General features: G+C 37.3%; 1 protein-coding gene across 4 annotated transcripts in view; it reads left to right on the top strand.

The window, feature by feature from the left end:
- CDC27 (cell division cycle 27) overlaps positions 1–18819 on the top strand; it is a 98785-nt gene that overhangs the window by 33472 nt on the left and 46494 nt on the right. For all 4 annotated transcript variants that reach the window (XM_036754870.1, XM_036754869.1, XM_036754871.1 and 1 more), the window contains exons 3-4: positions 2590–2737; positions 5603–5728. In XM_036754870.1, the coding sequence (XP_036610765.1) occupies positions 2590–2737; positions 5603–5728 (274 nt within the window). The remainder of the gene's footprint in view (positions 1–2589; positions 2738–5602; positions 5729–18819) is intronic.

Here is an 18819-nt window from a genome sequence, read left to right as displayed (position 1 = left end):
TGTTTATCCTTTGCTCTAATCTCTGAGGAAGAGGTGACCTTTCTTTTTGTGACTACTGACTGTCCCATAAGCATACCACTTCATCTTCTAGCTGTCCTCTGTGACTGTAATACATTCCTTTCTCACCTCTGTACTTTGAAATGCTTGGTTTCCTTAAAGATTCAGACCAAGCACCACCTTCTTCATAAAACTTCCTGGCTGCCCTAGTTGCTAGTACCCCCATTTTCCCAAACTACCTTGCCTTCATTTTATGTGTATTCTGTATATATTCATCTGTGTATCTGTGGTCTAATTAGAATCTAAACTTCTTGAAAGCAGTAACTGTCACTTTTGTCTTTGTATCTCCAGTGTCCCTCCCATGATAAGAGCTTAAAAAATGCTTTTCTCTCAGTTCCCTTCTTACTTGACTGCTCCTTTTGGTCTTTTTTGTCTAGTTCATTCTTTTTCCTCCCCCTCTTTCTCTCCTGCCCCATCCCCAAGAAGGCGTGTTACTCAAGGTTCGTTTCCTGGGCCTTCTTCTCCTTCCCATGCACTCTTTCTCTTCCTTTCCGGCTTTATTTCACATAATGATATTCACACACTATTGTGATATATGTATAAGTGATGGTCTAAACCTACTTTCTGTTAAAATGCTTTCCAGTTTTTTCAACCAATCTTATCAAATAGGAAACCCTCCCTCTAGTAATTTTGTGGGCTACTGTGTTTGATTGCTTCTGGATCATGCTTGTCTAGTCAGTTCTACTAAACTGCTTTTCTGTTTTTTAATGTAATAAATAATTTTAATGAATACAGCTTCATAATAACATTTCCAGAACTCCATTTCTATTTGACAAAAACTGAGAAATCTGGAAAGCAATTTGGCAGAAACTAGAGTTAGTGAAAGAGCTGGTGGCTCACACTGGTTCTGAAGTCAGGAAGACCTGAATTCAAATCCACACTTCCTAGCAGTGTGACCCTGGGCAAGTCACTTAACTTCTGATTGCCTGACAAAAAATCTACTAGATTCACTGAAGAAGGAAATGGCAAATCATTCCAGTATCTTTACCAAGAAAACCCTATGGGCAGTTGGTCCACAGGTTCACAAAGGGTCAGACGCTTCTGGTTCACTGATCAACAGCAAAGAGTTAGACAATCATTTATACCATATACCAAATAAATTCTAAATGCATTTGTAACCTAAAAGTAAAAGGTCACATCATTTAAAAAGTCAGAGGAGAATGTAAAAATTATCTTTTACAACTATGGCTACTGGGAAAGATCTTAACAAAACAAGATATGGAGATGATCATAAGTCATAAAATATGCAATTTCAGTTAAATAAAATTATGCCACCAATCTTTTTATTTCTCTTGAGATGCTAGACCTTTTGTTTCTCCAAATGAAGCTTGTTATTTTTTCTGTTCTAAAAAGTATTGGTAGTTCGATGTGGCATTAATTCTATAAATTAAGTGATTTTAATTTTCTTATATTGATGTGGATCCACATGAACAATGAATATTTTTCAAGTTATTCAAATCTTCAATTTTTTAAGTATTATTTTTAATTATTTAACTTTATTGATGCCTTTTTACATCACAGCTGTTTCAAGACATACTTTTCATTCACTCAGAGCTTTTTCTTATGACAAAAAAAAAGTTAACCAAAACCACGTTACCAGGCCCATAGTAGGTACTTAATAAATGCTTGTTGACTAACTGGTATCCGAAAGTATGTGCCATATTGCGTGCTTGTAGTCTGCCTCTGCACTAGAAGAAGTGAGGTATATTTCTTCTTGTTTTCGTATGGTCATTGATAATGACTTCTTTTCAGAATTGTTCATATCCTTTTGCCATTTACCAATTGGGGAATGACTTTTGTTTCTAATAATCATTTCTTTCTCTTGTTTGGTTAAGAATTTTCCCCCTTCCCATAGTTGTGCAAGGCATTTCTTATTTTTCTCCAATTTGTGTACAATGTTACCTTTTATAGCTAGGTGGCATATTTACCTGGAACTTACTAAGATGTATATAGTATAAGGTGCTAGTCTAAACTTTTGTTGTAGTCAAATTGCTTTCCAGTTTTTCCATTAGTTCTTTTTGAATAGATATTACTTTTCCAGATAGTGTTGGGCTTAGCTAGCATTGGGCTACTGCATTCAGTGGTTTCTGGTAATTAGTTATTTGCCTTTTCCACTGATCCATTTTTCTATTTTTAATTATTACCAAGTAACTTTGATAATTACTGCTTCATAATATAGTTTGAAACCTGGATGGGCCTTTTCCCCTTCATTCCTACTTTTTCATTCTTTCTCTTAAGATTTTAGCTCTTGTGCCATTAAAGATTTTTGAGTGGAAGTATAATAGAGTTGGATCTATATTTTTGTTCTATCCTTCTGAAAAGTAATTACTCTGTTGTTCAACTATAGGTTGTTTTATCCTCATTAAAATTTCTGAACTGTTTTTGTATTAAGTAATTGCTTAATTTTCCTTTGTTTTTAGTTAGTAGTGAGTGATCTCTATCTTAGTTGCTGTCAAATGGAATCTTATTTCTTGCAGTTGCTTGTTATTGAGAACAAAATTATAACCTTTTTTTAAATTTTTCCCCCTTCAGTACACTCAGAAGAAGCATTGTTTTTACTGGCAACCTGTTATTATCGCTCAGGAAAGGCATATAAAGCGTATAGACTCTTGAAGGGACACAGCTGTACTACACCACAGTGTAAATATCTACTTGCAAAATGTTGCGTCGACCTCAGCAAGTAAGTTAATTATCTAATTTTCTTCTAGTAATGCGGTATATTAGGCAAAACACTGTGTTACTTGTCAGGTCCTGTTATAAATTCAATATTACTGTCCAAATTCTTTTGTATTAAAACTTTGTTCTATTTGAATAATTAGTGAGATAATTGGAGTGTTTTTATTGCAATGCAAAGGTAATATCACAACAATTATTATTGGAATTTAATCTATAATTAACAAATTCTCACTGACTCTCAGTGCTGCAAGTGACATTACCTTTGCTTTCAGATATGGACTTAGTGGAATAAACCTGGAAATAAGCATCTGCCTGCACATCCAGGGTGGGAGCCTCATTGGAGCTAATAAATATTATGTATTCCCAGCCATTCCCTGTGACTAAGGGAGGGTAGATAGGAGGCACTTTTTTGCAAATTCCCCTTCTTTGAATTCCTGTCAAGCAAGGGAAGTGGTATGGTAATTCTTAATATTCCTGTACATTTTTAACTAATTTACCCAACTGTAGCACTTGTGACTTGTGACCATATCCATTTATCTGCATTTCCAATTGTCCCTCTCAGTCCCTTCTGTCCAACCTAACTTGTAATGAAGATTAAAAAAGAACAGGAAAAAAAAGTCAGTTTAGCAAAACTAGCCAACATAGTAGCAGAATATAACAGCCTATGTAATGTTCCATATCCATAGTCCCCCACCTCTGCAAAGGAGGTACATTTTCTCATCTCTTCTCCAGTGCCAAGCTTGGTCATTATTATTATACATCATGCATTTTCTCTTTTTTGTAATTTTCATTCATATTGTTGTAATAATTTTGTATTATTGTTTTTCTGTTCTTCTTACTTCATTGTATATCAATCATGTAAGTCTTCTCATGCTTCACTGAATTCTTCATATTATCATTTCCTACCGTATAGTAATATTCCACTCAAAAGTTTCTCAGTGAGATACTTAACACTCCAAAAAAGCATCAAGAAATCAAATCCTAAAAGCCTATCTATGCATGTATTTTGCTCATTGATTCTATAGGCAAAAGTCCCAGGTTAGATATTCTTAATTTATATTCAAATCAATTTAAATGCACAAGAAATTAATCTTATATAAAATAACAATAGCTTGCCATTTTTTATGTTAAGATGGTTATAGTTTTAAATGTTTATATAGTCCATATTTTTATAGTTATGATGGGTTAAGTGGATTAGTCAAGAATAGATGTTAGTAATTAGAAATATTTTTCATGATAGAACTTTATTTTTAAAAGTAAATTTAAAATATAAACCTTTATGAACCCTAATTTCCTATTGTAAACAAACCGATTTAAGAATCAGAATCCTCTTTTCTCATTCATCACTACTTTAAGAGATTGCTAGGTAGAACTTAATAGGGAAGTCTTGATTCTGTAATTAACTCACTATATGACTTTGGATAAGTCACTTCATCTCTCTGGGTTAAGTTTCTTCCTTTATAAATAAAAAGGTTGGACTTGACAGTCTCTATGCTTTGCTAAGTTTATGATTTCTGTCATTTTAGATAGAAGGATGAATCATGTTTTCAAGGAAATATTAATAAGTAAATTACTGATTACTACTTGTTTAATGTCAAGAAATTACATTTAGTTTTGTTTAGTACATGTTTCTATTTCACGAAATCACGAAACTGCTAAGTATCTCATCATTCTTTAATATAGTACCAGTTAATTATTTTCCCAGGTAAAATTTGTATTGGTCAGTTTATATGTGTTGCCTAGAAAAAATCCACAGTTTCACAAAATTCGAAGTATTAGCTTTAGAATCAGGTCACTTAAGTTCAAATCTTGGCTCTGTCACTTTCTAGCTATGTAACAAGCTGGAACAAGTCTCTCTACCTCTTTCAGGGGTCTAACATTCTATTATTTATTTGACTTGTTCTTTATTCTAAGACAAAACTGAAATTCAATAAAGATATGCTCCCCTAACCCTAAAATTCAAAAGTACCTGCTTATATAAAATTCCCATCTATGCAAAAATATTTGTATCAACACTTATTGTGGCAGCAAAGAACTGAAAACAAAGTAAATAACTATCTTTTTTTTTTTTTGAGGGGAGAAGGCAGGGCAGTTGGGGTTAAGTGACTTGCCCAAGGTCACACAGCTAGTAAGTGTGTCAAGTGTCTGTGGTCACATTTGAACTCGGGTCCTCCTGATTCTAGGACTGGTGCTCTACTCACTGCACCACCTAGCTGCCCCGTAAATAACTATCAATTAGGGAATGGCTAGACAAAATGTGGTATGCTCTAAGAAATGATAAATACATGGAAAGGCTTACATGAAATAATGCAGAGTGAAGTAAGCAGAGCCAAGAAAACAATGTACACAGTGACTACAATAATGTCAATGAACAACCACGACAAAATAAAAGTGAATGTTGTTAAACTCCAAAGAACAAGCCTGGTCCCAAGGAAGAGACATGAGAAGATCTCTTCACCCCACACCTTGGCAAAGATTAGGGGTTCACAGGTGTGAAATATTGCATATATTTTCAAACTTTTTCAGTATATTGATTGGTTTTGCTAACTTTTCTTTTTCTTTTATTTAAAAAATATTCTTTATTATGTGGGATGGCTCTGGGAGGGGGAAAAAGAGTCATACTGGGAGAAACTTTGGTGATATTTTAAAAAAATACCTGCCTGCCTTTTCTTCCCTAAGTGCCCAGAAGAGCTTTATACCTCAAGTTACCTAACCTACTTAAGGATAAGAGTCAGATGAGTGTTGGTTGGTATGTTTCTGACAGACCATTACCTTATCTGTTTCTGTTTCTAGTAGAGGTTGGTAATAGAAGATATCTTTATAAACAGTAATTTATGATTTTGTGCCTAAATTTGTGTTTTATTTTAAGGCTTGCTGAGGGGGAACAGATCTTATCTGGTGGAGTTTTAAATAAGCAGAAAAGCCATGATGATATTGTCACAGAGTTTGGTGATTCAGCTTGCTTCACGCTTTCATTGTTGGGACATGTATACTGGTAAGTGAAAATTAATTCAACTGTTATAAATCTTTGATTGTTTATAATAAAATAAAAATGACAATTCTACCCAAGTTATCTAACTTATTCTGTGCCTTACCAATCAAACTAATTGTTTGCAACCCATGAGTTCTTACAAGTCTAAAAGGTGGTACCAATTTGATTTATTTTTATCAAATAGCATTTACCCATCTGTTGCTATAATCATCTGGTTCCCAGGCTTTTGGGGCATATAAATTTAGTGGATATATTGGCTTCTATGTCTCCCTCTCTAGTTGTTCCTTTTTATGATTTCCAGAGTGTACATATACCTTTCCCTCACCTTGGAGGGAAGAATACCAAAATGTAGGTCATTGAAAAGAAAGAAAAAGGTAAGGAAGAGAGTAAAATCTGAAGCTTTTCTCTAAGTTTAAATATCTCCCCACCCCATGGAAAGTAGTTTTGATTCAGAATTTGTTAGCATGTTGGAGAAGTCTTTTTCTTCCTCCTTCCTTCCTTTTCTCTCTTTCTCCCTTCCCTCCTTGTTCCTTCCCTTCCTCTCTCTTTCATTCCCTCCCTTCCTCTTTTTCATCCTATTTCTTTTCCTCCCTCCCTCCCTTCCTTCCTCCCTTCTTTTCTTTCTTCCTTCCTCACTTCTGCCCTTCCTTCAGTCACTGAGAGATTAAATGACTTGCCTAGGGTTTCAGAGCCAATAGGCATCAGGGGTGGGACTTGAAATACAGTTCTTCCTAACAGAAACAGCCTAACTATCTACTACACCATACTGTTTCTCTGTTATTTCTGAAAGGAAAATTGACCCCACTTGGTATAGAATTTTTTTTCTCTTTTTCCCCCCAACATATTTTTTATTTCATTAAATATTTCTCAAGTACATGTAAAAAAAATTTTAACATTCATTTATTTAAAATTTTGAGTTTCAAATTCTCTTCCTTCTTGAGAAGGCAAGCAATTTAATATAGATTATACATGTGAAGTTATGCAAAACATATTTGCATATTAACCGTGTTGCAAAAGAAAACATGGGATCCCCCCCCCAAAAAAAAAGAAACAAGAAAAACAAAGAAGGTAAAAAAAGTATGCTTTGATTTGCATTCAGACTCTTTGGAGGTAGATAGCATTTTTCATCATAAGTCTTGTGGAATTGTCTTGGATCATTGTATTGATCGGACTAGCTAAGTCATTCACAATTGATCATTGTACAATGTTGCTGTTACTGTGTACAATGTTTTCCTGGTTCTTCTCACTTCACTTTGCATCAGTTCATGTAAGTCTTCCCAGATTTTTCTGAAACCATCCTGCTTGTCATTTCTTTTTATCTTTTAAAAATGAGCATCTCCTTGATTTCTAGTTCTTTGCTACCACAAAAAGAGTTGTTATAAATATTTTTGTACATTTGGTCCTCCCTGCTTTTTAAAAAATTTCTTTGGGTTATAGACCTACAAGTGATATTGCTGGCTTGAAGAGTATGCACAGTTTTATAGCCCTTTGGGCATAGTTCCAAATTGCTCTCCAGGATGGTTGGATCGGTTTACAACTCCATCAACAGTGCATTAGTGTCCCAGTTTTTCCACATCCCCGCCAACATTTATCGTTTTCCTTTTCTGTGATATTAGCCAATCTGATAGGTATGAGAGTTGTTTTAATTTAATTTCTCTAATTAATAGTGATTTAGATGTATGTATATATCTATGTGTATATGTATGTATGTGTAGGTATGTGTATATATATATATGTGTGTTTATATATATATATATATATGTAAAAGAGAGAGAGCAGACACAGGGTGAGTTGAAGATGAAGGGAAGATATCTAAAAGAAATAAAATGAAATTAAGGGATGAGAGAGCAACATACTGAGAGAGGGAGATAGGGAGAGATAGAATGGGGTCGATTATCTCGCATAAAGGTGGCAAGAGGAAGCAGTTCTATGGGAGGAGGGGAGAGGGCAGGTGAGGGGGGAATGAGTGAACCTTGCTCTCATCAGATTTGGCCTGAGGGGGAATACCATACATACTCAGTTGGGTATCTTACCCCACAGGAAAGAAGAGGGAGGAAGATAAAAAAAAATAAAAGGCGGGGGGATGATGGAGGGGAGGGCAGATGGGGGTGGAGGTAATCAAAACAAACACTTTGGAAAGGGGACAGGGTCAAGGGAGAAAATTCAATAAAGCGGGATGGGTTGGGAAGGAGCAAAATGTAGTTAGCCTTTCACAACATGAGTATTGTGGAAGGGTTATACATAATAATACATGTGTGGCCTAGGTTGAATTGCTCAACTTCTTAGGGAGGGTGGGTGGGAAGGGAAGAGGGAAGAGAATTTGGAACTCAAAGTTTTAAAATCAGATGTTCAAAAACAAAAAAAGTTTTTGTATGCAACTAAAAAATAAGATACACAGGCAATGGGGCGTAGAAATTTATCTTGCCCTACAAGAAAGGAAGGAAAAGGGGATGAGAGGGGAGGGGGGTGATAGAGGGGAGGGCTGACTGGGGAACAGGGCAACCAGAATATAAGCCATCTTGGAGTGGGGGGGAGGGTAGAAATGGGGAGAAAATTTGTAATTCAAAATGTTGTGAAAATCAATGCTGAAAACCAAATATGTTAAATAAATTTAAATAGAAAAAAAAAAGAAAAAAAATAGTGATTTAGAGCATTTTTATATGATTATAGAAAGCTTTGATTACTTCATTTAAAAACTGCTTGTTCATATCCTTTGACCATTTATCAATTGGGGAATGTCTCAGATTGTTACAGATTTGACTCTTCACTTTTATATTTGAGAAATGAGGCCTTTTTTAGGGGGAGGTCCCGTGTTTTCTTTTACAACAAGATTAGAAGAAAAGCAGAAAGTGGGTAAAAATTGCTGCAAAAAAAATTTTTTTGCCCACTTAATGCTTTCCTTCTAATCCTGGTTGCATTGGTTTTGTTTGTGCAAAAACTGCTTAATTTTATATAATCAAAATTATTCATTTTTCCCAATTCTAATTGTTAAAGAAATAACTTTTTCCATTGGCCAATTATGTTTTTTAAGGTGTTATTTTCTTCAGTATTTTTTTGTCTATTTTCACCAAGCTGTTAATTCTCTTTTCATAATTTTCTTGCATCACTCTAATTTCTTTTCCCAAGTTTTCCTCCACTCTTATCTCTTTCTTTAACTCTTCCAGGAATTCTTGTTGTGCTTGTGTCCAATTAACATTTTTCTTTGTAGTGGGAGAGGTATTGTCACTGCTCTGCTGGTCTGTACTCTGATATTTTACCTAGGAAGGGTCCCTGGTCCCCTAAGTGCTATCACTCTCTTTGCCTTGGAACTGCAACCAGGCCACCTGTTCCCTTGTGACTGACCCCCTGCCCAACTTGCAGTTCCAAGACAACCCAGCATTGCAAATGGGCAATAGAGTTGCCAATAAGTACCAGCTGTACCCAGTGCCAGCAGTGGTTCCCCTGTAATCTGTTTCTGACCAGCTGTCCAACCCCCTTACCATCTCTAGTCTGAGAGCTCACAAAACTCCTGTGGCTGCTGTTGTTGCCGAAGTGTGTGTGGGCTTTCCACTCCAGTGTCACAAACTTCTGCCAACACTTAAGTTTTCTTTGCCTAGAAAAATAGCTCACCCTGACCTTTTGTTGGCTGTGCTATTCCAAAATTTGATTTGAGGTGTTATTTTGAAGTTGTTTAGAGGAGAATGTTGAGAGCGTTCAGCTGGGTTGCCAGTAATCCACCATTTTGACTCCACACTCTGGTATAGAATGTGGATGGTAGGGTGCTTAGCTTAGTTTCATGTATAAAGCCACTACAACTTATAAAAGACTCTGGCTTAAATATTCTAGTATATGTCAGTGAAAGATTCTTAAGGATTTTATATGACTTTGTGCCTTTGTGACTTTCGAGCCCATTCCAAAGTTTCTCTAGTCTTTGTACAAGTGTATAAGATAGGCTTTTTTTTTTGGAGGGGGGAAGGCAGGGCAATTGGGGTTAGGTGAGTTGCCCAAGGTCACACAGCTAGTAAGTGTGTCATGAGGCCAGATTTGAACTCAGGTCCTCCTGACTCCAGGGCCTGTGCTCTACTCACTGTGCCACCTAGCTGCCCTAAGATAAACTTTTTAAAAAAAAAAATCGAATAAGTCTGGAGAAACTAACATCCTTTTGACTCTTATCAATTTGGTATAAATTTATCTACCATTTGGGAACCTTTTATTCTTCCCTTGGCTGATATATTATTTCACCTAAGAATTTTTAGTTAATTATAGGCAATCCAAGTAATTATCATCATATAATTATGCTGCCACTGACTTTTGTCTCTTCCTTTTCTCTTTCCTTCCCACACATTATCATGAATAAATTAGTGAATTAATGAAAAAATATTTATTAATTGTTACACTGTGTATCAAGTACCATGCTAAGCAGCAGGGATACAAATACAAAATCAAGGCCAATTCCTGCCTCAAAGAGTTTCTGTTCTAATAAAGGTAGACGATATAGAAAGACAGACAGACAGACATAGCAACCATTTAAGGGCCTTTTAGTCCTGAAAGTCAGTGAAAGTTGCTTAATGGAGCCTTAGGGGCTAGAATGACATATCCCATCCAAGAACAAGGATCATAGTTCCAGGAGAAAAAAGGCAGGGGTCAGGGTCGGAGACTGGGATTAGAGGAAGGGGAGAAAATGGTAAGCATCTTAAAGTTTTAGACATTCTGGGAAGTACAGCTATCCGGCTTCCACAGACCAGACTTCCACCACTTTCTTTCCATCAGTAACTTCCCTATTACTGTCAAGGACATTAGCATCCTCTCATTCACCTAGACTCAAAATCTTCATGTCATCTTTGACGACTCCTTCACATATCCAGTCTGTTGACATGTCTTGTGGATTCTGTCTTAGCAACCTCTATCCAGACAGCACCACCCTAGTTCAGGCCCTCATCACTTTTAGAGTGTTATAGTAATAATAATAATAATAATAGGTGACATTGAAATAGCACTTCCTGTGTGACGAGCACTTCACAATTAGCATCTCACTCTATCCTCACAACACCCTTGGGAAGTAGGTGCTGTTATCCTCATTTTACAGATGAGGAAGCTGAGGCACACAGTTTTAGTAACTTATCCAGGATGACACAGCCAGTAAATGTCTGAGGCCAGATTTGAACTTAGGTCTTCCTGACTGCAGGCCCAGCGTGCTATCCACTGTGCCACCTTGCTGCCCTAGGTAGTAGTTGAATATCATAGTAGCCTAATTTGGCCCCCTTGCCTTCTGCATTTACTTATTGTAATCAGCCTTTTTTAAGTTGTCAAAGTAATTTTCCCTGAGTAAATCAGATCAGACCAGGTGGAGACACATACACTGTCTCTCTTTCTTTCTTAGTAAGCTCTGGTGGCTCCTGTTACCTCCAGGATCAAATACAACATTCTTTGTTGGCATTTAAAGCTTCTCACAACCTATCCCTTCCTACCTTGCTAGTCTTCTTACTCTTTATTCCCTTCCACACACTTGACAGTCTAACTATATTGGTCTTTTGGTTCCTCAAACATGATACTTCATCTCCCATCTCTGTGCCTTTGCATTGACTATCCTTCATGTCTGACATGCCCTCCCTCCTCACTTGCACCTCAGCCTCCTTCAAGACTCAGCTCAAATTCCTCCCACTTTCTTCAAGAAGCCTTTTCCTGCCACCCCCACCACATTCTAGTGCCTTCACCTTTCAGATTACCTTCTGTGTACCTTATTATTGTCATGTTTCTTTCCACCATTTAGAATCTGAGCTCCTTGAAAACAGAAAGTATCTTTGCCTTTCTTTGTATTTCCAGTTTTTAGGACAGTGCTGGGCGCATAGGAAGGCCTTACTAAGTGTTTGTTGACTGGCTGGCTGGTGGATTTATAGGTTTCTTAAAGTAACTGGCAAATACAATGGCAGTTATTGTAGGCCAATATTATGGCAGAGACCTGGAAGTCATAAATTTTAAACCCTAGAGATTTGTTTTTTCAAGGGTGAAAACTTTATGGCATTTCATCAGTTATGATCATCAGTTAGGGCATGTTAGGCTCCAAATAATTGTGTCATTTCTGTGAGAGAGTTGAGATTTCCTTCCTGTTTTAGAGGGCGGAAAAAAGACCTAATGAAGAATTGGAGAATAACTGGTAGTAGTGAGTATTGAGGAGATACAATAACAGAGGAAAAGTACAACACACTTGAATTGGCAGAGATCTATGAGACCTTGTTATCTCACCTGCCTCCTGTTCTTATATCTAAAGGAAAAATAGACAGCTCTGTAGTGTTTTGAGAGTTTGAGGTGGCAGTGGTCTGGGAACATGATAGATTAGGTTTGTATAGTTAAGCAACCCTGACACACGTAGAGGGAGAACAAAATAGCTTCCTTCTTCTCTCTGGAGTATCTCATTACTTATTTTAATAGAAGTGGTAGATGGAAGTAGAATCGAATTCCCAAAGTAGGACAGTCCTACCCAGTAATGTTTATCTTAGATGTCACGTATCTGTTTACACTAAAACTACACACAGTATTCTAGGTGCATACCTACCACAGTTTTGTACATGGGGCAATATGTATTTTGCTTCTAGTATAATTTCTGATAATGCCTAGAATTTGGTTGGTTCTTTTTGGGGGAGGGTTGTGGGAGGGGCAGAGGGGGGAGATGGAGAGGAGGATAGGAGGATGTGGTGTGGAGAATTGCCAGAACACATTAATGTTAAGGAATAGTCAGAATGAATCTTAAAGATCCCTTTCTGAACCATCACCTTCAGGTAACTTCCACCGTCATCAGAGGCTTAGAAGGACTGTTCCTTTAGAATGAGATCTTGAAGATGAATGAAAAAGCACTTATTAAGCATTTACTATGCTTAGCGCTGGGGATACAAATAGAAAAAGCAAAACAGTCCTTGGGGTCAAGGAGCTCACATCCTGATAGCTGGAGATAGTATGTATATATATATATATATATATATATATATATATATACATACATACATACATATATATATACATACATATATATATATATACATATATATATATGTATATATATATATATATGTATATATATATATACATATATATATATATATACATATATATATATATGAAAGTTGAGTTGTAGGGCAGATGGAAAGAACCAGTGGTCCTTAGGAGGATGCTGCTTCTTTAGTATCAGTTCTATTGATAAAACTATATCCCTGACTTTAAACCATTTAACAGTAGCAAGGAATTTGGTGGTGAGACCTTTTTTTTCCCCTATGTATCCAGTAGCTGTGGCTGCTGAAGAGACAAAGTTTGCTTCTCTAGACAGCAGCTTCATGGATAGTCTGGAAGCAAGGTGGTACTATTCCCAGGCTCTTGGGCACAGGGTTCTGGTCTGCCTCCACAGGGGTCTGAGGGAAAATGGTGATTAAAGTAGCAGTGGTGGTGGTGGCGGTTTGTACTACCTGTAATCTAGTTCCTTTTATCCCCTTTTCCCCCTTTTGCTGGTGTGCAGTGGTAGAAAGAACGCTGGATTTGGAATCAGGAGAGACTTGAGTTTAAATCCTGCGTGTGACCTCAGGCAAGTCACTTCCTCTCTGAACCTTAGTTTCTTAATATAGTACTGCCCATCTACAGGGCTTTTGGGACGAAAGTACTTTGTGAATCTTAAAGTACATTATAAATTGAGTGGTTGTAATATGTTGGATGCATTAATAATGTCGCCCATTTAAATATCCATTTAGAGTGCAAAAATATCTTTCTATATTATGAAGCAGTTCTTGTAAGGGCAAGCAAAGTGGGACTTTTTACTGTTTTTTCTTTTGGAGTGCTTCTCTGCACCAAGGCAATCAAGTGCCTTTTGATTGAGTCTTGCCTTTGTTTGTAGGAAGGCCCACACCCTTTTGCTATTTAGGTCAGGCGAGATGTGAAACCCTTGAGAAGTGTGAAGCTCTCTGGCCCTGAAAAAGGGCATATATACTCCGAGGTTAGCATTTTGCTTTGGGGCACACTCATTGGAAGAGTGTTGGTGTGGAGACTCTGGGTAGCTGTTAAGGAGCGCCCCCACTTTGAAAACCCAGATGTTGGTGCTTCTCTCTCTGTTAACTATGTATGTATAACTTTGGTCAGACAGCTAGAAGCCTGTCTATTGGTTTGTGTTATTTGCTCTGTTTATATTGTCTCTGTTTGTAACTTCTGTTTGCTCTGAAGTTCAGGGTGCTGACTTTTTCCCCTGAACTAAGTGAATGATATGTGTACGTTTGATTAAAGTGAGATTGTAAACCCCTTTAAGTTGCTTTCCTTAGAAAAGCAGATGAAAGAACCTGTGCTAGCAGCCCTCCAGTGTGCTGGTGGTATTAGTCTTACACTCCTACAGCAGTTGCTAGCAGCATTGTTGTTACAGTCCTTGAGTACAAATTATTTGTGTCCCCAGCTCTTTGTCCAGCACCTAGTAGGCTCTTAATAAATGCTGGCTGATTGATTGAGCTAAGTAATCTACTGCTATACATCTTGACTTGGCTTAATAACTCTGGTTATTTCGTGGTACCAATATATTTATTTCCCATGCCATCTAACTCTTAACACTTGGGGAATCTCCTAGTTGAATTCCATTTACAACCTCTCAGTTTCATATTTAATCTGCCTTCTCCAAATCTGGGAAACTAAACTTCCTCAGTTCCTTTGTTTTTTGTTTTTTGTTTTTTTCCGTGCAATCTGCCCAGCAACTCCTTTTAATACATATCTACAAAGGCCCCTCAGCAGCTACTTTCTTATTCTTTTGTCTTGACAAACACATTGATTCTCATTAGTATGTAAGTTCCTTGGGGGCAGAGACTATTTCAATTTTGTCTTCATATCCTCAGTACTTAGCACAGTTATACAAAGTAGGTGCTCAATAGATGTTTGTTAATTGATTGGCTTGCTGATAACTGTGTTGCTCAGGATAGCTTCCCATCTGACATCCAAACATCACTCTTTTCCACCTATCCCTGTTGGACCTCCCTGCTCCCTTTTTGTGTTGTTGTTCAGTTGTATCCAGTTCTTTGTGACCCCATGGACCATAGCACAGCCAGGCCCTTCTATCCTCTGCTATATCTCAAAGTCTGTCCATGTTTGTTGTTTCCATGATACTTTCTATCCATCTCATCCTCCACCATCCCCTTTTCCCTTTGCCTTCAGTCCTTCCCAATATCATGGTCTTTTCCAGTGATTCCTGTCTTCTCATTAGGTGGCCAAAGTATTTAAGCTTCAGCTTCAGCATTTGGCCTCCCAATGAATAGCCCGAATTAATTTAAGTATTCGGTTTGACCTCCTTGCTGTCCAAAAAGTCTTCTCCAGCGCTATAATTCATAATTCTGTGGCACTCAGCTTTTCTTATAGTCCAACTTTCACAGCTATGCATTGCTACTGGGAAAACCATAGCTTTGACTATACAGACCTTTGTCAGCAAGTTCATGTCTCTGCTTTTTAGTATGTTGTTTAAGTTTGCCGTAACTTTCCTTCCAAGAAGCAAGTGTCTTTTAATTTGATGGCTGCAGTTGTAGTCAGTGATATTTGAGCCTAAGAATATAAAATCCTACATTGCTTCCGTTTCTTCTCCCTCCATTTGCTAGGAAGTGATGGGACCAGTGGCAATGATCATAGTTTTTTTGATGTTAAGCTTCAAGCCAGCTTTTACACTTTCCTCTTTCACCCTCATCAAGAGGCTTCTTAATTCTTCTTCACTCTCTGCCATCAGAGTGGTATTGTTCTGCATATCTGAAATTGTTGATACAGGTCTCCCAGCTTAGTTCCAGCTTTTTATTCATCCAGCCTGGCATTTCATATAATATACTCTTCGTATAAGTTAAATAAATAAGGTGACAAAATAAAGCCTTGTACTCATTTTTCAACCTTAAACCAGTCAGTTGTTCCATGTTCAATTCTAGCTTGCGACTCGGCCTATATCCAGGTTCCTTAAGAGACAAGTAAGATGATCTGGTACTCCCATCTCTTTGAGGACTTGCCACATTTTGTTTTGATTCACACAGTCAGAGGCTTTATGAAGCAGAAGTAGAAGTTTTTCAGGAATTCCCTTACTTTCTCCATAATCTAGCAATTTGGACTGTAGTCCCTCTGCCTCTTCAAAAACCAGCCTGTTCTTCTGGTAATTCTTGGTTTACATATTGCTGAAACCTAGCTTGCAGAATCTGAAGCATAACCTTGCTGGTGTATAAAATGAATGCAATTGTTCAGTAGTTTGAACATTCCTAGGCATTTCCCTTCTTTAGAATTGGGACATAAACTGATCTTTTTCATTCCAGTGGCTACTATTTTTTTTAAAGGGTAATAAAATTATTATTTCAGTCATCTGTTGGGGTGGGGGGAGAATAAGGGGTTGGTTCAGTTTTTGTTTAAAGTTCTCAAACAGAAGAGCTTTTATTTCTCCCAGCAGCTCATCCTTTCCTAATAAGATAGGATTCAGGCCAATACTTGGGGAGGAAGTTAAAAGTCACAGGATGACTTACCTCAGATAACTGAAGGCTATACTGAGCTTCCTTGAATTTTTAAAAAATAAGTTATTTCAGCTGTTCCCCTACAGCACAAAACATTGCACAGAATCAGTTATTAGTCTCTGAGTTTAGGCTGCTACCTATTGCTAAAATGAACAAAGACCACTTATTCATCTACTGGAGGCAGCAATGATTTCGCCATTCAGCAACAAGCCACAATCCTTAGCGTTCATTGTCTTTTCAGTCTTTCTTAAAAGTTCACTGGTAGGGCAGAGCAGACCAAATCTTCTGCTTCAAGCCCTTACCTAAAGGACTAATACCTTTTAAAATATCTTTTACATAAATGTAACAAGACAAGAGCAGTCTCCACTTCCAACAGACTTTTCCTGTTAAGACTACTGCCTCTCTGTTCCTGGCCAGGAAGGATCCAGGAAACAGGGCTCCTGAACCAGTGCCTTGATTCTAGAATAGCAGCATTCTCTAAGAAGCTGTTAGGTCCAGCAGCTGAGATGGAAAATGGGAATGTTCTTTATCAAAGAAAAGAAGCACCAAACAAATATTTATCTTGGATAAAATATGCAGAACAAAGTCTACTAGATTTTAATTATTTCCCTTGCCAGTGGCCACTATTTTTAATAGGGTTTTTAATAGCTCAGCTGGAATTCTGTCACTAGCCTCATTGTTAGCAGTGCTTCCTAAGGACCACATGACTTAATTCCCCAGGATATCTGGCTATAGATTGGTAACTACACCATCATGGTTATGAGGCTATTAAGATTTTTCTTATATAGTTGTTTTGTGTATTCTTGCCTTCCCTTCTTAATATCTTCTGCTTCTTTTAAATTCCTACCATTTTTGTCTTTTATTATGCCCATTTTTGCATGAAACTTTCAGTTGACATGTCTAATTTCTTGAGGAGATCTCTTGTCTTTCCCTTTCTTTTGTTTTCTTCTGTTTCTTTGTATTGCTCATTTTAAGCACGCCTTCTTATTTGTCCTTGCTACTCATGAATTCTACATTCAGTTGGATATATCGTTCCCTTTCTCCTTTCTCTTTTGCTTTCCTTCTTTCCTCAGCTGTTTGTAAAGCCTCATCAGAAAGCCATTTTGCTTTTTCTTCTTTTTCTTTGAAATGTTTTTTGTTGCTGCCTCCTGTACCATGTTACAAACCTCTGTCCATAGTTCTTCAGGCACACTGTCTACTAGATCTAATCCCTTTAATCTGTTTATCACTTCCAGTTCATATTCATAAGGGATATTATTTAGGTCATGCCTATATGGTCTGGTAGTTTTCCCTACATTCTAAAATTTAAGTCTGAATTTTGCACTAAGAAGCTCTGATCCAGTCAGCTCCAGGTCTTGTTTTAACTGACTATCTAGAGCTTCTCTACTTTGCCTGCAAAGTACATAATCAGTCTGAGTTCTTTATTGACCATCTTGTGATGTCTGTGTGTATAGTTGCCTTTTGGGTTGTTAAAAAAGAATGTTATGACCAACAAGTTATCTTGACAAAATGCTTTTAGTCTTTTCCTTGCTTTATTTTGTACTCCAAGGCCAAACTTCCCTGTTATTCCAATAGTCTTTTGATTTCCTACTTCAGCATTCTAACCACTTACCTCATAGGAGAAGGAGAAAGGAAGAAAGGAAGGAAATAAGCACTTATTAAGCACCTGCTATGTGCTAAGCACTTTATAAATGTTATCTCATTTGAGCTCACAACAACCCTGGGAGGAAGGTGCTATTACTATCTCGCTGTTATGGTAGAGGAAATTGAAGCAGACAGATGTTAGGTGACTTGCCCAGGACCACACAGCCAGCCTGTGTCTGAAGCTAGGTTTGAAGTCAGGTCTTCCTGACTCCAGGCCCAGCACTGGATCCACTGTACCACGTAGCTACCTGTGAGATTCTTGTAAGCATCAAATTATATCCTGTATGTAAAACTTTTTGTAAGCCTTAAAATGCCCGCTGTGATTGTTGCACTGCCTGTGAATCACTTCTTGGCTCATTATAAAATGAATATTTTAAATCCTACCTTTATATTCAAATCATCACATTTAAACAGGACAATTATTGTATGCCTATGATAGTCATAATTCATATGTCATCAGCTTATTGTCGTTCAGTTGTTTCAGTCATGTCTGACTCTTTGCAGCCTCATTTGGGGTTTTCTTGGCAAAGATACTGGAATAGTTTGCTATTTCTTTCTCCATCTCATTTTACAGATGAGGAAACTGAGACAAACGTGATTAAGTGACTTGCCCATGGCCACATAGCTAATAAGTGTCTGAGGCCAGATTTGAATTCAAGAAGATGAGTCTTTCTGATTCCAGGCCTGGCACTCTATCCACTGTGACACCTAACTGCCCCTCAACTTACTGTAGTTTGAGTTGTTTCCCTTCCTACCAGATTCTTGTCTTATACTTAGCCCACCTTCAACCCATTTGAATGAATGAATGAATAAATGAATGAATGAAAATATCATTCTTAACTCCATATCCTTGGGTACTTCTCCTCTCTGACCTCAGTTTCCCCCATCTGCAAATTAGGAGGTTGGAAGAAATGACTTCTATATCTGTATCTCTATATCTATGTTGGTCTCTATTTCATGTGATTCTGTGATAATTCTGTATTGTTA

This window comes from Trichosurus vulpecula, chromosome 4 (genome assembly GCF_011100635.1).
Source record: "Trichosurus vulpecula isolate mTriVul1 chromosome 4, mTriVul1.pri, whole genome shotgun sequence".
NCBI classification, from domain to species: Eukaryota; Metazoa; Chordata; class Mammalia; order Diprotodontia; family Phalangeridae; genus Trichosurus; species Trichosurus vulpecula.
Note: the sequence above shows the minus strand (reverse complement) of the source record. Positions and strands in the feature narration are given on the sequence as shown.